General features: G+C 41.0%; 1 protein-coding gene across 1 annotated transcript in view; it reads left to right on the top strand.

Annotated features, from left to right (window-relative positions):
• Positions 1-21,761, top strand: part of Cenpe (centromere protein E) — a 68,421-nt gene that overhangs the window by 35,602 nt on the left and 11,058 nt on the right. The window contains exons 30-43 of the mRNA XM_031375589.1: positions 1,242-1,400; positions 1,596-1,880; positions 2,214-2,501; positions 3,436-3,594; positions 3,762-4,043; positions 5,019-5,177; positions 6,390-6,650; positions 9,005-9,109; positions 9,388-9,606; positions 12,280-12,474; positions 13,062-13,265; positions 14,637-14,864; positions 19,881-19,993; positions 21,593-21,690. Of these exons, the coding sequence (XP_031231449.1) occupies positions 1,242-1,400; positions 1,596-1,880; positions 2,214-2,501; positions 3,436-3,594; positions 3,762-4,043; positions 5,019-5,177; positions 6,390-6,650; positions 9,005-9,109; positions 9,388-9,606; positions 12,280-12,474; positions 13,062-13,265; positions 14,637-14,864; positions 19,881-19,993; positions 21,593-21,690 (2,755 nt within the window). The remainder of the gene's footprint in view (positions 1-1,241; positions 1,401-1,595; positions 1,881-2,213; positions 2,502-3,435; positions 3,595-3,761; positions 4,044-5,018; positions 5,178-6,389; positions 6,651-9,004; positions 9,110-9,387; positions 9,607-12,279; positions 12,475-13,061; positions 13,266-14,636; positions 14,865-19,880; positions 19,994-21,592; positions 21,691-21,761) is intronic.

A 21,761-nucleotide genomic window follows, 5' to 3' on the forward strand; every position in this document is an offset into this window, starting at 1 on the left:
TTTTTAATGCTCTGATCATCTGCCCACCTGCAGCACTCACATACACACCTTTATGGAACCAGTGTTTTTATTCTTCAGCTCTGTTTTTTGTCCCCTAGGAAGCCTTTCCTAATGACCCATGATAGTAAGTATACCTGGCATCAATGTCCTGAATAGCCATCTCAGTTTGGTAAGATTTAGCATAGTATCTGTCTTTTTTCCTAAAAAAAAATTATTCTGGTTGAAGTCAAGAATGCAGGAAACAAAAAGACTCATTATTTTATCTCCAGACTTTATCTAGTGAGATATTTGACAATAAAGTGAACCCTTAGTGAAAACATATTAACTGGGGCTGAAGAGATGACTCAGGGGCACTTGCTGTTCTTGCGGAGGACCCAAGTTCAAGTCCCAGCATAAACGATGGCTCACAACCGTCTATACTCCAGTGACAGGGACTTTGACATCCTCTTCTGGCAGGCACCATTTTGTGGTACACAGATAAAATACCCATACATAAGTTTTGGGTGTGTGTAAATATAAACTTATTAACTGGGGAATGGGAGAATGTGGAAAAATTACTCTGTATTGAGCCATTGGATTCTATCTATTATATTTAGTCATCAGATGTATTGTTTTGGAATGCCCTTAAGATGCAAGAAGGTCCATACAAATAGAAACAGCCCCACAGTGTGAAAGGAAGGACAGTGAGTCTACTGAAGTAATGGATGAATGAAGTTGGACAACCGAGGAACAGTGCAAAGGCAGAGAGAAGAGAGAGAGATGCTCAAGTTAGTAAAAGAGCAAATAGGATGCAGCTAGGGATTATGCTGGTTTAGTAAAGACATGTTTATAGATTATCCTCCAAGATCTATGACATCACTAGCCCTGTGTAGTTGCTTAGGTTTCAAGTACCAGACATTGTTTCCCTCTTGTTGATTGAGCAGGTCTTAAGTCTAATTAGAGAACTGCTGGTTACCACCAAGGTGCGCATGCCACTACTGCACACCTGGGGTTATTGTGCTGTACTGGGCAAAGAAGAAAGGTGAATTACTGTGCCTGCAGCAGGTTCTCCAGGCAGAACATGGGCGATCACAGCATGTCAGAGAAGTCACAGATAAAATAGCTTCCTCTTTACACTGTATTTCTCAAGATCTTTTGTAAGCAAACCTTTTTCTTATGACTAAATCTTTTCAAAAAGGAGTGAATTATAATATGGTGGTTATCTTTCTATAAACATCTTATAATTTTCTCTAATACTAAAGCATCTAGACACTGAAGGGGAACTGAACGCTGCTCGTTGTTGCCTGAAAGAACAAGAGAACAAAATTGACACCCTAATAATGAGCCTCTCACAGAAGGAAACGGAGCTGTCAAGTATTCGGGGACAACTAGAGTTAACCACTGCTGAATTAGAGAGAAAGGTAAACTGAAGGCAAGAAGCGGTGGGAGGAAACTGGAAGGACATTGCTAACGAGGACTATGTCTACATACTGAATTATGATGGAACCTATTTTGTGTTTTTCCTTAAAGTGAGAGAAAGAGAGAGGGGGACGGGGGAGGGAAGATATACTTGTATAAGTTGTGCTGATAACTTATTGATCATTCATTGGTTGAAGGTTCAAGAACTCTGTGAGAAGCAGGAACAACTTAATCTAAAAGAAACTAGTGAGGCTCAAGGGAAGATGAATGAACTAGAGCAAGTCAGGGAGCTTCTCCTTGCCAAGGACTCAGCACTGCAGAGTGTAGAAAGTGACAGGCTCCTGTTGAGTAAACAGCTTGAAGAGAGTCAAGAGGAAATACAAATTCTAATGAAGGAAAGAGAAGAGCTGAGAAGAATACAAGAGGCTCTTCGTGTGGAAAGTGAGCAGCAGAAAGAAAGCATTAAGGAAGTCAGCACTAAGGTGAGTCTCTGCTGCTGCTGCTGCTGCTGATGATGATGATGATGGTGGTGGTGGTGGTGGTGGTGGTAGTGATGATGATGATGATGATGATGATGATGATGATGATGATGATGATGATGATGATGATTTGGGGGAACAAAGTGGAGCCGAGATGGCTGTTCTGCCACCTATTATGTTTCTGAAATGATAAAAAGGAACTAAAAATTATTCATGTGCATCTGAATGGCTATGTAAAAGCTTTTGCCTTGATTTAAGAACATTTCTTCTTTCCTCTTGAAAAACAAACAAAACCCACTTCTGCGTACTCTAACCTAACTTGTTATATTTTCTCAGCTCCAAGAACTTCAGAGCAAAGAATATGAATGTCTTGCGATGAAGACTATTAATGAGACTCAAGGAAATAGAAGTGAAATGGACCGCTTGAACGATCAGTTGGAGGCCCAGAAGTCAAATCTGGAAAAGGTGGAAATGCAGAATGTAAACTTGACTCAAAGACTTAATGAAACCCTTGAAGAAATGAGATCTGTAGCAAAAGAAAGAGATGAGCTTTTGAGTATAGAGGAGCACCTCACAGTAGAGAGAGACCAACTGAAGAAGAGCCTTGAAGAAACTGTAACTAAAGTGAGTGCCATCTCTCTGGCATGGTGCAACCTCAATGCCCTAATGACCACTGGGCTTCAGGGTGGGCAGGAGTATAGAATTGGTCCTAAGAGTTTAGTTATAGCTTTTTACATTATACATATTAACACAATTGTGCAAAGATAGTTGTAGATATTAGTTGTTCTTTAGTAGGGGACTGGTATATTTGTCTCATGGTGACAAAGGAATAATAGTTGTTTAGATAGGCTATTTGATGTTAAACTTTTTTAAATCCATGCTTTTTTATGGAATTTTATCCTAGATATATCTTGATTCATTTGTTAAATATATATGCATATGAGTATATATATATATATATAAACATATACACAAGTAGGCCCTAAAGTTGTTTGGTTATAATAGTTGATGTTAAAAATAGGAAGCATAATCCCAGCACTTGGGAGGCAGAGGCAGGCAGATTTCTGAGTTCGAGGCCAGCCTGGTCTACAGAGTGAGTTCCAGGACAGCCAGGGCTACACAGAGAAACCCTGTCTCGAAAAAAAAAAAAAAAAATTAGGAAGCAGCCTAAATGTATCTTAGAAGGGAGCTGATAAGTACAAACAATATGTCAAAATGTTGTACAAGTCTTTAAGAAGCATTGACCTCAGTGTCTTGTTCTGCAACACAGAAAAGCGTAGAAATAGAGAAGTTAAGATTGACTCAACAGCATATTTGGATCATGGAACACTATACCTTAGATATCAAAGTAGACGTGACACAGCATGGTAGTGTCCTGTCCTGGAAAAAGGTAGGCTGGCGGTGCTTTACTGAGACTTTGTGGTCACATATAAATCCACTCAAGAGAGTGAAGCCTGGGAAGACTTAGAGAGAGAAGACGAGGGAACTTTTCCTTCCTTTTGCATACCTTCTGTTTGAAATGTATTTCTGTCCATGTCTTCTTTGTCTAATTATTAAGGGTCTGGTAAAAGAGGAAGAGCTAAGAATTGCGCATATACATCTGCAAGAGCACCAGGAAACTATCAACGGGCTCAGAAAGATGGTGTCTGACTACACAGATGAGATATCACATACTCAAGGGAATTTAAAGCACACAAATGCTGTCTTAGAAGCACAGGTATTTTTTAAACTGAATAACTCAGACAGTTATTGTCTATGATGAAACAGGCTGTGAGCATGTCTAAATCTGAAGGTTCAGATTTGCTGATTCAATTTTAAGACTGTTTGTGGGGGTTTTTTTGTCCATATCTCCAACACTCTAACTTACTATATGATTATCTTAAGAGCCAAGAACTCCAGGAAAAAGAACATCAACTTTCTCAAGTAAAAGCTGATCTTGGAGAAACTATGGAACAAATGGAGCAATTGAAGAAGCAGCTAGAGGCCCAGAATTCGACTCTGGAAAGCGTAGAAATAGAGAAGTTAAAATTGACTCAACAACTTAATGAAAACCTTAAAGAAATAACACTTGTCACTAAGGAAAATGATGGCCTAAAAATTATGGAAGAAGCCCTCAGAGAAGAGCGAGACCAACTAAAGAAAAGTCTTCGACAGACAGAAGCAAGCGTAAGTCCCTGCTCTACCCTAGCAGGTCTCGGAGTCGCCACCTAGGAGTAACGAATCCCGGTGACAAAGGGGTAGTAGCCCTTTAGATAGGCAACTTGATGGTAAACTTTGTGAATTCAGCACTTTTTTATGGAATTTTATCTTAGGTATATCTTGATTCAGTTGTTAAATATATATGCATATGAGTGTATATTTAAGCATATACACAAGTAGGCCCTAAAGTTGTTTGGTTATAATAGTTGATGTTAAAAATAGGAAGCATGAGCCGGGCGGTGGTGGCACACGCCTTTAATCCCAGCACTTGGGAGGCAGAGGCAGGCGGATTTCTGAGTTCGAGGCCAGCCTGGTCTACAGAGTGAGTCCCAGGACAGCCAGGGCTACACAGAAAAACCCTGTCTCGAAGAAAAAAAAAAAAAAAAAATTAGGAAGCAGCCTAAATGCATCTTAGAAAGGAGCTGATAAGTATAAACAATATGTCAAAATGTTGTACAAGTCTTTAAGAAGCATTGACCTCAGTGTTCTGTTCTGCAACACAGAAAAGCATTAAGAGGGAAGCAGTTTGGTAAGTCAGTTATGTGCAGTGTGTTGGCTTCTTAAGTAGGAGTATAGGGAAATGGGAAGAAAAGGACTGAATTTAACAATGAGGATTACTAAGGTATAAAAGCAGGACCTATGATTGGCTTTATCGGGTAAAGCATTTGCTGCACAAGCCTGATGATCTGAGCTTAGTCTCAGGAACCTGTCTGTGGGAAGGGAGGAGGGCAAATAGACCACAGACCTGGCTGCTGACTTCATGGGAAGCTCCCACACACATCGTGGTGGTGGTGGTGGTAACTTAAGGTAAATTTTTTAAAAGAAAAGCAGACTGATAGCGCCACAACAAAAAGAAGTAAAAACACGGTTATTTTTACTAAGAAAATATATCACTTAATTTTTAAAATGCTACTTAATGTTAAGACATGTCACTTTTTTAAGGATCTGGAAAAGCAAGAGAAACTAAGAGTTGCTCACATGAATCTGAAAGAGCACCAAGAAACTATTGACAGACTCATGGGGACTGTATCTACGAAGATGGAGGAATTATCAAATATGGAAATGGAATTAGAAAATGCAAACATTAAATTACAAGAAAAGGTATTGATTGGGCATCTCCTTTCTTCATGCCTTAAAGCCTTTGGGGATATGTTCAGCCACACTGGGAAACAGTTTGATGGTATTTACTGTAAAGCTGATGTTTCTGTTCCTTGGGTATATACAGAAAAGGCAAAGAAAACTCTTCTAAACAATCTACAAGAATATTCATAGCAGTTTTATTTGCAGTGGTGGGAAAATGAAAACAACCTAAATACCAGCATGTGAATGGATGACTACATTGTCATCTTAAGTTCAAAAGGAAACATAACTGACATGGGATGCTAAAGGTCAGAATAGTTACCTTGAGGAAAGGACATACAGATGTTTGTGGGGTGAGAGAAATGCTATCAAGTTTAGTCTGAGTTATGGTTTTATAGGGAGGTTGTGCGTGCATGTGTGTGTGTGTGTGTGTGTGTGTGTGTGTGTGTGTGTGTGTGTGTAGAATAACTGAGCCGGGCAGTGCTGGCACACACCTTTAATCCTGGCATTTGAGAGGCAGAGGCAGATAGATCTCTGAGGTAGAGGCTAGCTTTGTATACAGAACAAGTTCCAGGACAGCCAAAGCTATACAGATAAACCCTGTCTAGGAAACAAGAATTAAGTGAGCTCCACATTAAGATTAGTATACTTTATGTGTGTATTATACCTCAAAAGAGACCTGGTGCCTTTAGCAGAACATTGATAGGAATCAATGTTTACTGTTTCAGTCAATTTAGAAACATCTCTCCCCCAACCCTTGTGCATAGTAGGAGTAAAGGCAAACATGTCCACTCCCAGCAAAAGAGTATTCTTTATCTTTCTTTTAAAATAGCCCATGACCTGGCCTGGAGAGATGGCTCTGCAGCTAAGAGGCACTGCTCTTGCAGAAGACCTGAGTTCAGTGTCCAGTATCCATGTCTGGTGGCTCAAAACCTGGCCCTCCAGCTCCAGGCACTCCATATAGTGAGCCCCTCACCCACACATACACAATGGAAAATGAATTAGGTTTTCTGAGCTGGAGAGATGGCTCAGTTATCCTCTTTAGAGGATGCTGGTTTGATCTCACAACCTTTGTGGCAGCTGACGGCTGTCTTACCTCCATTTCAGGAGACTTCCATGGGCCTCTGTATCCATGTGGTACATAGACTAACATGTAGGCTAAATCCCTTAACCATAAAACAAAGCAATAATAAAAAATAAGTCTAAAAAATCATGTGCTTTTTATGCCTTCAGGTTCAAGAACTTAAGGCAAGTGAGCTTCAACTTCTTAAGTCAAAAGTAGATGCCAGTGAAACCAAGAAGCAGCTCAAGGAGCAGGGCTTAACTCTGAGCAAGATAGAGATGGAGAATTTAAATCTGGCTCAGAAGATTCATGAAAACCTTGAAGAAATGAAATCTGTAATAAAAGAAAGAGATGATCTAAAGAAAATTGAGGAGATACTCCGAATGGAGAGAGACCAGCTCAAGGACAGCCTACAGGATGCTATGCTTAAGGTGAGCACGCTTCCTGTGTGCAGACGCCGCTTTTGAAGTCTCTCTCTCTCTCTCTCTCTCTCTCTCTCTCTCTCTCTCTCTCTCTCTCTCTCCCCCCTCTCCCTTCCTCACCCCCCCTCTCTTTGTGTATCTGGTTCCTGCAATGGCTAGACTCAGGTGTTGGATCTCTTGGAACTGAAAACAGCTAGTGCCCTCTACTGCTGAGCTAGCATCCTTGCAGCTCAGCAGTGTCTCTTTGTGCACTCCATACATTTGGTTCAGCCCTATCACCTCCAAGAGTTTACCTTACCAGTGTATTCACTGATTGGACAAGAATAGAACTCTGTTGAGAATAGAGTGATTTGTGGTGACCAAAATCTAGAAGCAAGCCAAGCATCCAACTGCAGGGCATCTGGGGTTCATCCATATGTTGGAATTCTAAACCTAACATATTGATGTGGCACTGACCTTCAAAGACAGTGATAGAGAAAAACAAGTCCTGTAATTGAGTGGGTGCAGCACCAAGGGGAAAGGTGGAGTCAGAGCTTGCACTCTGGGTCCTTTGGCCCTCTTGTACCCAAGAAGAGATAATAAAATACATAAATATGTGCTGAGGATTTTGATATCTGAAAGGTTTACCTGAAACCTTTAGAAAGGTTTTGAGTAAAGTAAAGCTCAAAAACTTGCATTGGAGAGAATTTCAGACCATGAATTTTCAACAAGTAAAGTCAAGACTGCAAGTACTGTGAAATCTGAAACATAGATTGGGAGTGTTTCAGATAAAGATGCCTGGGGTGGGTGGGTGTGTGTGTGTGTGTGTGTGTGTGTGTGTGTGTGTGTGTGTGTGTGTGTGTGTCTGGACAGACAGAAAGAAAGACAAGTAGACACTACCTTCTTGAAGAAATTCTTTGTTCTGATCTGTTTTATAATTATGTCAATCAAGATCCAAGAACTTCAGAAAGAAAAGCTTCAGCTGCTTAAGGCGGAAGAAGCCATCATCAGTAAAGTTTATTTTAAAGTAGAGAAAATTAAGCATTGAAGCAGTTTGAGGCCCGGAATTTGCATATGCAAAGTGTTGGTGAAAATAACTTACATTTGATTAAGAAAGTTCACGAAAACCTTAATGCAATAAGAAAACAGTGAGCTAAACAGAATAAAAGATAAAAGAGTCTCTCAGAATGGAAAAAGGATGCAGAGAAACCATAAGAAACTTACTAATAAGAGTGAGTTCAGACCGCCGTCTGCTTAGTGGCTGTAAGACTCTGGGGTTTTCAAGGGTAATTACCAGTGTGTGTTGTCTGGATTGGGGGTTGTTGGTCTCCCCTCTCACCTACTATCCCCCAATTTTTTTTTTCTGGAAACTTCTGTTGATGGTGAAATGTTATGGGAAACGTTCTGTAAGCCTCACACAAAAAAGGAAACACAAAAGAATGAAAATTCTATTCATTCTTAAGAAAAGATTTATTGGATACACTGTTTTCCTTCTAACTTTCTGAAACAAACAACAAAAAGAAACAACATTGTTTTAAGTGAATGGGGTATTTCAAAGACTGCATTTGTCAAAAATTAAATCCCTCCATTTCCTCTATTAATAGACTTCTAGAAATGAACAGGCTTTCATTACTGAAGTTAAAAAAAAAAGCAAAGTAAAAAAAAAAAAGCAAAGTAAATATTAAAAGGAAGGTTTTCTTGACTTTATTTCACAATAATCTTTAAAAGTTTAATTCAGTCCTCTAAAAAGAAGCAGAGAATTTAGACAAATAGGTATATAAAGTAAATCTATACCTATTTTTTTTTCATGTTTGAATGGTGAAATAGAAAGCCTTATGTGCAGTGTTGCCAGAAACATTAGATGCTTGAGAGTCTAGTGTATGTGGGGGCTATCTAAACTTAACACACAGACCTAATTTATTTGTATCAAGCAGACATTCTAGGTGCTACATGGACAAGCTAAACAATGGTCGAAAATGGGGGGAGGGAGGTCTGTTCTGAGCTTTTTAGTCATGCAGAAAAAATATGAATGAAATTTGAATTTTCAGCCCAAGGTCCTGGGAAAAATATACAGTGTTTGAATTTAGTTGGTGACCATAATTCTAATGTAGATATTTGTGAGAATACGAACCAAAATAATCTGCAAGGCTTTCTCTAGAAGTCATGTGCTTCTCTTGTGTGTTCCTTCAGTGAGTTTAGTTAGTCACTCTGTGACTTGACAGTACTATCACTCCCTTTCCTTACTGTTATTACTGGATCTAATACTGTTATTAGATCACGATGAAATATTTAATTCCTTTCCTGAAGCATGATATAAAGTGTAAGCATGTTTGATTAGACTTGCTATGTGAATGTGATTATTGCTATGTATTTCTTTGAACCAGGCCCATCAGAACCATGAAGAGACCATGAAATATGGAAAGGTGTTACTATGTGGTGAAGAGCAACACGGTACAGGAAGACTTCGAGAAAAGTGCCTCAGGATAGAAGTAAGAGTCCTGTAGCAGCTTCATGGCATTGTTGCTACTGTTCTAAAGGCATCTTGTGCCACCCAAGGTGGAATTAAAGGGAATAGTGAATAGACGGTAGCGAACATTTCCCTAAACATTATAATGTTTTTATAGCCTAGCACAGGTACATATGCGTATACATGTACACATATGTACAAATGACACAGTGGCGGTTTGTGGTTTGTTTTTTAAGGCCTATGTGGGAAAGTGATCCTGGGCAAATCTCATTCATTTCAATGAATTCTAATTTCCTTTAGAAACTCCTGAAAAGATATTCAGAAATGGCTAATGATTATGAGTGCTTGAATAGAGTCTCTCTTGACTTGGAGAGAGAAATTAAAACCCAAAAAGAACTGTCAATTACTATAAGAACAAAGCTCTCACTTCCACATACACAAACCAAAGAGATTGAAAAACTTCTTACTGCAAACCAGAGATGTTCCTTGGAATTCCACAGAGTCGTCAAGAGACTTAAGGTACCAACTTTTTTTAATATTAGCCTCATTTTGATGTAATTATAATTTCAGTTATACATTTTAATGCACTTTTAAATCCTTTAGGAGTTAACATATACCATTTGTATTAGCCACCAAATTAAAGATTATATGGATCTGAAGATAGGATTCATTCAATAAAACATGAGCTCTGCCCATGGGCCTAGACACCAGGTGAGGGTGCTCAGAGCCCTGTGAACCATAGCGCACAGATCTTATAGTCTGCTCAGGCAGACTTGTGACGTCACGGGTGTGGAGAGCTTGTTATGTGACAGACTTTTCCCGGGGATATCTAACACGTGACTATTCACCCTGCATAGGGATTCCATGACAGACCAAAATAGCAATTGCACTGAAGTCCAGCTCAGTAGGCCAATGAGTGTTTTGGGGTTACAGTGAACCAATTAGTTTTGGGGGTCATGGTTTATGAGAGGTTACTCAGGGTGACTCAAAAAAGCTCATCCCAGAAAGGGGTTATGACTCAGGAAGCTGCAGCCCTGCAGCCTCCTGCAACATGGAGGCCACTCAGTAATCTGAGATCTCCTCTCAGCAACCTGACTGGCCAGTCTCCTCCTCCAGCGCTTACTTTCTGCTTCTGGAACACTGCACTCGCTCCTTGGGAGCCTTGTCATTTTCTAGGGCAGTAAAGCTTGAAGTTCACTGTGAGATGAGACAGAGACAGAGATGGAACCAGTGGATATTCATTTAAGCAGTTGCAGAACCAAGTTGGGTTACCATTTTAATAAGTGCTAAATAGAATAAACAAAACAAGTTTGAGGAGTTGTGTATGTACATTGGCAGGAAATAACCAATAAAGTAGTCCTGTGAGGTACTGTATGATTGTACTGCCAAGGAATGTTCTCTAGGACAGAGCAGACACACAGACTGAAAGAGATCCCAGCAGCTGAGAAGAGTAGGTCCAAATGTAGAAGGTGGAGGGAAGAAAGCTATGGGTGAAGTCCCGAGCATGCCTGGCCAGGTCTGTGGTGACTCTTCTTGGAGTGACAAGGCAGGTAAAGAGTGGGCAGAGATAAGTTTAGATTGGGGTGCATTGAAGTTGGAGTTCTCTTGTTGTACCACTCAAGAAGAAAAGCAAAGGAAGCCTCTGAGGTTTATCAGTAGAAGAGGCAAGCATGCAGGTGTCACTGCTGCATGCTTAGAGTCATTCAGAGAGCATCTAGAGGAATAGGAGCGTTAGGGTTAGAGGAAACTCGGACGTGTCCAGGAGAGCCAGACACGGCCTCCATGCTGGACAAGCCAAAGGCAGAGAAGAGCAAGCACAAGAGCTGCTGTTGGAAACCCCTTGCAATGAGATCGGAGGCCTGGAAATGGTCCGGTCAGTGGAGTGCTTACCGTGCAAGCATTCAGACCCCATCACTCATGTTAAAAGCCAATTTGGCGGGGCACACTTGTGATCCCAGAACTGCAGAGGAGGTGACAGGAGGATCTGGGGCCTCCTAACGAACTGAATCAATGAGCCCAGAGCACAGTGTGAGAAATCCTGCCTCAACTAATAGGGTAGAAAGTATCTGAGGAAGAGGTCCAACATCAGCCTCCGTCCTAACACAGACACAAACAAAAGATGGTGTGGCCTGGAGTGGTACATACCTCAGCTGGAAGATGAGATGAAGGTAGCCCTCAGTTTGTTGATGAAAATGGACTCATCAGTGGCCATAGTGAAGGCAGTTAGTTTACTTGGTGCTTTAGAGAAAAGGTTAAATCACAACGTTAAGGGTTGGTTCCATAACTCGGAAAATTGTTCCCATGGTTCTGACAATCCTCTAATAGATCCTGACAGTCAGATACCCAAAATTTATGAGGACTAGGGAACATTAAAATTATCATTACCTTCAAGCCAGAGCTCTAAATATGCTTTTGACAAGGAAATCCTGAAGCATGTGACATTTGGGGGCCAGTCAGACAAGAACGTTAGAATATTTTGAAAATTTAAAATGGGGATGGAGAGGTGGCTCAGCAATGAAGAGTATTTGCTGTTTGTACAGAGAGCCCAGTTGAGTTCATAACCATGGTCCAGGCAGTTCACACCACGTGGAGCTGCAGCTGCAGGCTTCTGGTGCTCTCTCCTCAGCCTATGGCACCTGAACTCACATGGCACCCATGTGACTTTATATAAAATGAAATAGGATACCATTTTTATTAATTGCAAATGTGTGGTGATAGGATTAGCAGTTTAACCAACATTTACATAATAAGGCTACAAAGATGGCTCAGTGGCTGAGATTCCTGGCTACTCTTCTAGGGGACTTGGGGGTCACTCCCAATATGATACTGTGACTCATAGGTACCTGGAGCTCCAGTTCTAGGAGATCCAATGCTCTCTTCTGGCCCCTATGGACACCATACACATATGTGGAATGCAAATATACACATAAGCAAAACACCCTCACACATAATTAAAAATCTCAGCTAATAAGAAAGAGAACTTATGGAAAGGGCCATGTTTCATTTGAAAACCACTGAATGAGAGATCTGTCTGGCAGGAAGCCAGTTCCGAAAGCAGCAGTCTGGAGGGGAACTTTCTAAGGTGCTTGCCTCCTCCTCTGCCATCTGTCTGAGTGTAAGAAAACAAGACCTCAGACGCTGAAATATCTCCTAAGTGTAATGTCTCACTTTGGATTTCTCTTTTTCTTCAAGTATGTGTTAAGCTCCATTGCAAGGATAAAGGAAGAGCAACATAAGTTTATCAATAAATTTGAAATGGCTTTTATTCAGGAAGTAGAAAAGCAGAACGAACTGCAAATTAAAATCCAAAGCCTTTCACAGACTTACAATATTCCATCCAGAGATTTGCAGATCAAACTGAGCCAGGAGATGGACCTCCATATTGAGGTATGCTTTATTTTTTATGTATTTAATAAGGTTTTAAGCCTTTCATAAACAGATAACCGTTGTGTGTGTTTAAAGTAATTTTTATTCATCAGAAATCATTAATAACTTGCAGAGTGACAGGTGGCCAAGAGACAGCTTAGACTCTGTCAGACCTGCATAGACATAGAAGACAGATTTAACATCAGCCCGTGATAATTTATACAACTTTAGGTTTCCTGGTGCCTTCTTACACCCAATACTGAAAGTCAGACTTCTTTCCCCACATCAGCTCCTCAAGGACTTTGTTCTTCCATCAGTGTAAAGCAGGCGTGCCGTTCCCAACATGCATGTCAGGCCTGCCGAGTACACAGAAAAGCAGTGACCAGAGCCTATAGGTGGAGTCCCTTTGTCGTGTAGAGTATATTGCCAGTGTTCTCTTAGGCAAGTATTTGGAATCAAGTTTTAAAATAGAATTCATTTCCTTTAATATCTTAATAAGCAGAGTCCAGTCGGTTTTTCTCCCCTTTGCAATATTTTTATAGTTTATATGTATTTTGGATAAAGTTTTTCCTAATGCTTATATAACTTGGTGACTATTTTTCACACAGGAAATTCTCAAAGATTTTTCAGAAAATGACTTCCTCACCATAAAAACTGAAGTCCAACAAGTACTAAGTAATAGAAAAGAAATAACTGAGTTTTTGGGAAAATGGCTAAATACTCATTTTGATACAGAAGATCTTAAAAGTATCATCCAGAAAGGAAACAAAAGCACCGGGCTGGTGAATAACTTGTATCACAGCAAAATCACTGTGAGTGTCACTGTTCACTGTCGCGCTCTTCAAGTCTTTGCGCTGCTCTTTCTACTCCTTCTAAGGGGTTCGACCAGCTTGGATTCCTGTAGTTTGTGTATGTAGGTGCTCTCTGAAAAGTTTTGGTTGTCCAAGCTTTATTCTTTTATTGTATCATGCTTCTTCAAGATAATCAAACCAGTTTGTACGTGGGAGGGCCCAGGCTGTTTGCTGATACCAAGTTCCCACTTGGGAGCTGCTCATTATTGTCTCCCGGTTCCCCTCTCACTGCCTGTAAGGACTGAGCCATTGCCCCGGTGGCCTCGGAGAACCTGAGGCTTAAGTCTGTTCCAGGGCTCTGGGCAGCAGCTGTGATAGCGCCATATACAGTCCTGCCTTCAGGGGACCTGTGTGTGTTCACCTCAGTAGCTTCCCTGTCATGTGCTCTAGACTATACACCAAATGTGCCTACTGTTACTTTGTTTTTAGCATGTATGTATCTTTTGTTAGGTTTGTGGAAAAATTAGCCCAGTAGTACAGAAAATTCTCACATAATCCATCCCTACAGATAATCTTTCCTATTACCAAGATCCTGCACCAAAAAGTACCACACCTGACAGTTGGTGAATGTCTAGCTCACACTTGGTGTCGAAGATCCTGTCAGCTTCCTAAACTATTATGACGTTAGCCCGTCACACTGTGTCAGCCAGCTCTCAGCGTAAATGAGAACAATGATTTTGACTGCTATTATCTACACAGGAATAGAAGATTTATAGACTAATTAGCAAAAATCAGTCAACTGGGGCAAGAGAAATGGCTCTGCTTTAGAGGGGTACCTCCTCATCCAGAGAATCAAGGTTCAGTTCCCAGCACCACATGGTGGCTCACAGCTGTCTGTAACTTCAGTTCCAGGAGATCTTACAGCCTTTTCTAGTCTCCAAAGGCATCAGACACAAATGTGTTACACAGATAGAGATACAGACAAAATCCCAAACACATGAGAAGGGTTTAAAATCAGTAAATTACTTTCTCTGTGAGCTGAGGTTTGGAAGGAACATAGAGAGTTGTTAGATTCACTATGTGTGCTCACCTCTTGATGACTTTAGCCTACACAATTCTTCATTCCTTTTCCTGGGTTCCTGTAAACGTAAAGAAGTGAAATGATCTTGCAGGTCAGTATAGATCTTCCCATCCCTTATTCTTTTACTCATGTCATTCTTAACATCTAACATGTTGAAAGAAAAATGTACATTCGTTGTCTTGAGCACTGTTGTAAAATGTTCTAAATAATGAATTTCAGCATGCACACTCTCTTAGAATTCTAGTTTTTTCATAATGTAATTTTAAAGCATCAATTATTTTAAAGCTATAGTGGTCTCTCACTGTTTATAGACCATGATAAATGAGTCAACAGAGTTTGAGGAAAGAAGTGCTACCAGATCCAAAGAATTGGAGCATGACCTGAAGTCCCTGACAGAAACAACTCAACAACTCTCTGAAGTCTACCAGACACTGACTGCCTCCCAGTCTGCTGTGCATTTCCATCCTACTGTGCGGCCTTCCACACAGGACAGTAAGGGTCCTCGTGTTACATCAGGAGCTGAACAACTGACCTCAAAGGTAGGAAACTTCCTGGTGCTGAGCGCAAATGCACAGCACAAAAACACTAAGTGGTGAGTGTACTGTTGTCCATGTATGTGATGAGTTGGGTCTTTTCATGTGCTGGAAGTGCTGCCCGGGGGTTGGCCCTGACTCCAGCCATTTCAGACATAACAGTTCATGTTGACCTTTAATTTGATGGCTCCTACATGAGACTTATAGTTGTGGAATTTCTTAAGATTAACAAACCTCATAACATACAGAATATAAGAGAGTATGTGGTCAGCAATGACCCTGCTCTGAGTCAAGTTATTTTTCTGGGTCAATGACTAGCAGGCATATTACAGCAACAATATGAAACAGCTAGCAGGCGTGGAACCAAATGCCTATGGCTTTGCTGGTAGGGTAGGCCTCAACAGAAATGGGTGTTTTCTATGTGGCCTTGGCTATTCTGGAACTTTTCTATAGACCAGGCTGGCCTTGAACTCAGAGATCCACCTCCCAAAGACACATGTTACCATCACCCAGCAAAGTGGTTAGTTTTATTATACCAGAAAAAGGAATTTCAAAATAGAATAAGCAACACATTTTGTTGCGTCAGTTAGACTGCTTTGGGCATCAGGGGGATGGCTTGCTTGCCATCCTGACGAGTGCATAAGCTCTCCATAGTGTGGCTTTTTAAAGGTGTTTCTGGGAATCATATTTTTAAATTATAGTATCTAAAATTACTTATTTCAGAATTTTTACTCCCAAGGATATTAATTTTATCCTCTAAATACAATGTCTAATAGAGCATTTTTAACTAAAAATGAAATAATGTAATTTGGACAAAATCTTAGTAAATTTCTTCTTGTAATAAAGTAACGTGTTTGAATCTTAGCAAACAGCGAGAATATGTGAAAATATATTAGAAAATATGTGAAAATATGTCCCAGGTCAGAACTGATTGCAGAGATTTTTCAGTTTTTGTTTAGTCCTTCATTTCTCTTTTTTTTAGATGTTTGTGATTTTACCTCTGTGTGTGTGAGTGTCTGTGTGTGTATGTGTAATGAATGCATGTGCCTGAGATGCTCAGAAGCATTGATCTCCTGGAGCAAGAGTTACAGGAGCTTGTGAGATACCTGATGGGAGCTGGGAAACAAACATGGGTGTTCTCTAAAAGCAGATGTGTTCTTACTTGGTGAGCCATCTCCCAACCCCGTCCATAATTAATTTCTAAGTCTAATATGATTCAAATCAAAAGCACAGGGGACTATGTTTCTAGCATAAGAATAGTTAACAGAATCCATCTAATCTGCAGGGGGCTAAACCAGTCTTATTAACTAGGACTTTATATTTCAGTCTTTTTGATTCATTAATAAGAACACGTGATGGCTAGCAGTTTTTTTGTTGTTGGTTTTTTTGGTTGGTTGGTTGGTTGGTTGGTTTTTTTTTTTTATTTGGTTTTTTTGAGAGCATCCCTCTGACCACGGGTGACATGCTGCCTGTGCCCAATTCTTCCTGTCACTCATTTCTAAATCAGCTTTTCTAGTTCTGATTTCCCTGAAGCAAGAATTACTAAGACAGTCGGTGTTTTATGTGAGTACTTTCTTGATATCATAGCCAAAGAATACCTGCGTAATTTCTACACTTTCAGCCTATATTGAAATTTTCTTGTTGGTTTGTTTGAGCTTTTAAAACAGTATGTAGACAAACAGATCAGAGGGACAGAACTGAGACCCTAGAGACAGACACTCCAAGGCAGCCCTAAGATCTTTTTAAAGGGACAAAGGTGCCACTGACTGGGGTTTCTTACGGGGTCCCTTGTACCTTGGGACGATGGGTTCTGGCCAAGTGTGCACGGGATTCGGCTTTGACAAACAGACTAGACATGAGTGGTGTAAGGTCTGAGTGTGTTTCTTTTTAAAATGACATGAGGCTTTTACAATCATTGTAAAAGAGAGAAATGAAAAATCTGGCAGCTCAGTAATCGAGGTACATCTGAGGCCACCTAAAACACACTAGATCTAAAACAGCAGCCATCTCCTCTAGACTGGTGCAGCACCCCCAGGCTCCGAGTATGTTCGGGCTACGTGGTCCCTGCCAGAGTCCCGGGAGGCTGTGGGTGCACCAGCCAGGAGAATAGAGGCTTGAATCTCGAATCTTCAATGCTGAATGCTCGAATCTCGAATGCTCACTCTCTTGAATCTCAACTGGTGCTGCACCCCAGCGCCCCCCACCCCCGGTCCAAAAGCTCTGGGCCCGGGGGGCGGGGGGGCTACGGACTTCTACTTACGCTCTGATTCGAGTCTGAGTGCGAGCGAGTCCGAATGCTGAATGCAGACTGCCTGCTCTGAATCTAGAATTCTAAATGCTCTATGCTGTCTCTTTCTGTAAGTTTTAATACCCTACCCAAAATGCTGGAGGCAATTAGTTTGGATGGCTTAACATTCCAAGCCAGGGTTTGACTAGGATGTTGGAACATTGGTGAAGGTCAAGGAGCAATGTCCGAATTTTCTCTTACTAGCTATAGAGAAATGATATCTTTGTGGGCCCCTAGCACACAAGTGTAAGGACATATCTGGGCTACCTCTGAGTTTGGGGTGCCAGGCGACAATGCGGAGGCAGGAGACTGACTTTCCTTGAAGTTTACGCCTCAAATACTGCCGTCAAGCAAAGTGTGCGTGGCACAAAGGTACCTCAGTGGAGAGAAGACGATGGATCAAATATTGATGCCGGACACCTGGACACCCACTAGCGCTTCCTAATGGGAGTAACAACACCCATGTGGTGTTCAGGCAACACAGGAGAAATGTATGTCCCTTTAAGTAGGCAATGGCTTTTTACATCCAAACCAAAAGTGCAGCCATAGGATTAAACATAGACACATAGACTCTCACTGCTCAATTCTGCTCTCCAGAGACCCTGGAGAATAACGTAAACAGACAGGGAGAAAAATATATCTTTATCTGGTAAGACCCTGAATACAAGATACACAAAAAGAACTTGTAGAATGTCATAGGAAGGATGTTAAGCAATCTGGGATGAAATGGGAAGATTAGAAAGAACTCCACTCAAAACAAGATATGTGGATGCACTCTGCCAAATCTATGCAGTTACTGCGTTGTTATGTAATGGTAGCACTAAGGACACGGCACCGTTGGGATGTGTGCTTGCCTGCCGTGCTGGAAGCTCAGAGGAGGCACAGGCCTGTAATCCCAGCACATGGGAGGTGGGGTGGGAATCAGGAGTTAAGTGTCATCTTTAGCTACATAACCAGTCCTAGAGCAGCCTGATTTAATAAAGACTGTCCATGGCAAGCCTATAGCCAATATCACACTGGATAAAAGGTGAAAAGCTCAAATCATTCCACTAAGATTACAAACAAGTGTTTTCTCTCTCCACTCCAATTCACTGCAGTCCTTGAAGTAGAGCTAAAGCAGTAAGATTAGAGAAGGAAGTCCAAGCTTCCCATTTTGCTGAAGATTGGGCCTGTCCACCAAATACCCCAAGGACTCCACAGAAAATCTCAGAACTGAGGAACACCTTCAACAAAGTAGAAGTTTACAAAATCAACAAAATCCTCTGTATCCCCATTTACAGCAGCCACCCACAAATAAACCCAGGAAGAAAGCTCAGTGAGGATACAAAAGATCCTGTCTTTAAAAAAAACTGTAGGATATAGGGGGAGACCTAGCAAGTCATGAAAAGACAACGGGCCCTTAAAAGCATATTTCTAAGTAAAGGCCATCTGAAAAGTTTCTCTACCTTCTAAAAAAACTTCACATATGAAAATTGGGCAAACAATTAAAAGTAACATTTGCCAGGAAGCAGAAGGGAAAGAAAGTAGAACTTGGGGAGTCTAAAGAAACCCTAACGTAAACTGTGGCCTTAGTTAATAGTAATCAATTAGCTGGTGGTGGTGCACACCTTTAATCCCAGCACTTGGGAGGCAGAGACAGGCAGATTTCTGAGTTAGAGGCCAGCCTGGTCTACAGAGTGAGTTCCAGGACAACCAAGGCTACACAGAGAAACCCTGTATCAGAAAAAAAAAAAAAGTATAGTAATCAATTAAAAGGATCACTACCAGGACAGGTGTGGGGGCACACACAGTTCATGCCAGAACTCAAAGGCAGGCCAGTGGGCCTCTGCAAGGGAAGCCACACTGCTCTGGACAGGAAGTTTTACACCAGCCAGGGCTATACAGTGAGACCCTATCTCAAAAGTAAATTCACTTCACTTGTATTGCCAGTATTCCTTCACTTGTAGACAGTATACTGTGCTAATGCATGGTTTTTAATCATAATTAAAAAGAAAGGCAACGTTTGTGTGAGAATTTTCTATAAACCTAAACACGATTCTAAAAATAGTGGAGCTGCAAAATGGCTCATTGGGTAAGGATGCTTGCCACAAAGCCTGAGTTTAATCCCCAGAATCCACATAGTGGAAGGAGACAGCAGACTCTGAAAGTTGTTCTCTGGATCTGAGGCTCATGTCAGCCTCTCGGCTGCATGGCTTCTCTCTCATTTCCTTGTTCATTTATTTCATTTTTTCTTTTCTTTCCTTTTTTATGTGTCTGAATGTTTTTGCCTGCATGTATGTCTGTATATCATGTGCTTGCCCGGTGCTGGAGTTATTAACAATTGTGGGTAGTTATGTGGTTGCTGGAAGTTAAACCCACGTAGGCCATACGAGCCACCAGTGCTCGCTCAGAACCACTGAACCATAGTGTGTTCCTCATTTGATTACTTTCAATGAACAGTGAACACTCATTTGATTACTTTCAGCCTTTCTGTTTCATTTGGTAAAGTACATCACATTTTTCATTGAGAAGAGTGTTTTCTTAAAGAAAGAAAAAATATTAGTTTACATATAGCTCCAGATATACTTCATATCAAGTATTGGGATATTACTCAATTAAAGTTAATGCCTTTATTGTCTGCACATATCAGGAGTTGTAGGCGGCTTTCAGATATTCCTGCTACAGCATGGTGACAAAACAACTGGCAAAATTGAAACTAATTGTTTTTCTTTTCTTTTTTTTTTTTCCTGGGAAAGGACAAAATTGCTTTAGGAGCTGTGCCCTATAAAGAAGAAATTGAGGAACTCAAAATGCAGCTGGTGAAGGCTGACCTAGAGAAGAAGGCAGACGCCAAGGAATATGAAAAGGAGTATGCCTGTCTTCTCTTTCCTTGCACGTGGCTTTAGTCACATCACATTCCCTCATAGACTACACAGACATCTTTGAAGTAGTTTACTTTTCAGAAAGTAATTTAATAAAAAATGTAATTTTTAAAAAATATGTAAGCACCCACAGGTTTTAAGCTCATTAAATTATGATTACATGTGCAACATAAAAAGTAAGCCCAGCTGGGCGGTGGTGGCGCACGCCTTTAATCCCAGCACTTGGGAGGCAGAGGCAGACAGATTTCTGAGTTCGAGGTCAGCCTGGTCTACAGAGTGAGTTCCAGGACAGCCAGGGCTACACAGAGAAACCCTGTCTTGAAAAACTTTAAAAAAAGAAAAGGAAGCCCAGCTTGAGTTGTGGCGTAGCTCCTGGCAGGGTGTTGGCCTAGCATGGGCCAGGGCTGCTTCCATCCCCAGCATCGAGAGCATGAGCCTGACTCCCAGCATTTGCAGGGTGTTTTTGGCTGCCTGTGATCCTTCCGAGTGACTGTTGAGAGCCTTTGCTTTGCTGTGCGCACACATGGGCGTGGGACTAAGACTTCTTGGTTCTGTTAATTCCCTTTCTCCTCCTGTTGTGTTTTGTGTAGAGAGTATTTTCTTTTGGTACTTGGGATCCCTCAGCATATCCACTTCTTACTCATTTGCCTGTGTGTGCTGTTACACATTAGAGTATACCAAAAGTTGTTTCTGTATGGGAGCATAGTGAGATGACCGTTGGAAAGTCAGAGGAACTGAATTCCAAGTCTGCCCGTCACCGTAAACAGATGTTAGTCTCATCCAGTCCTGGCATTTAAACACAAGTGGGGCTAATGTAAGAAGAGAAGGCTCTGCAGACGTTCTTCCTCATCAAGAATGTCATTTACCTCTACCTGGAAAATAGAAATTAGGAAGGACAGTCTCACCTATAAAATACAGTCAGCATTTGTTTTCATAGTTTTTGGTTTTTGAGACAGGGTTTCTCTGGGTAGTCCTAGCTATCCTGAAGAGTGCTCTCTAGCAGGTTGGCGTCAAGTTCAGAGATCTGCCTGCACAGAGGGACTAAAGGCATGTCACAATAACTGACACCACTTTCGTAGCTCTTAAGAACAGTAGAATTTCCGAGGCAGCAGCATAATTTATCATGGCTAACTAACGCTTGGGTTGCTGACTGACAATTCATAAAGTACCTCTCTCTCCAGGAAGCAGGGTCAAATTGGAGCTTTGACTCTGCCAGAAATCAGAGCTGCAGTAAGGACTTGCTGTCCTGACAGTATGGAAATTAAGTGTTTGGTTTGGTTTTCTTTGTTTTTGTTTTGTTTCTTTTCATTCTCTGGTGGTTTTCCGTTTATATCACCCTGTGGTAACAGTTTATAGTGTCTCCAAAAATAATTTTGTTCAGATATAACTAACATAGCCTATTATGTTTCCAGAAGTTTTAAGTGAATTAGTCTCTCAATAATAAAGCTGGACTGTTCCTACAACTGAACTGAATAGACTGTTATGTCAGTATGACATCAAGTTAGAAACTTCTGCAACATTTCTAGTTACTCTTCCACATAAAATCACTTGAATATTTACATATTTTATTATTTTATTCTTGTTAGAATTCTTTCTAAAAAAGCCACTGTTGAACATCAAGAAGAAGTGATAAGGGTACTGAGAGAAAATCTTAGAAGAAGTCAACAGGCCCAGGATACCTCAAGTAAGTGGAAGAGTACAGGCAACTGTGCTGATGGTGGTGACGGTGATGATGGTGGTGGTGGTGGTGATGGT

This window comes from Mastomys coucha, unplaced genomic scaffold (assembly GCF_008632895.1).
Source record: "Mastomys coucha isolate ucsf_1 unplaced genomic scaffold, UCSF_Mcou_1 pScaffold16, whole genome shotgun sequence".
Classification (NCBI taxonomy): Eukaryota; Metazoa; Chordata; class Mammalia; order Rodentia; family Muridae; genus Mastomys; species Mastomys coucha.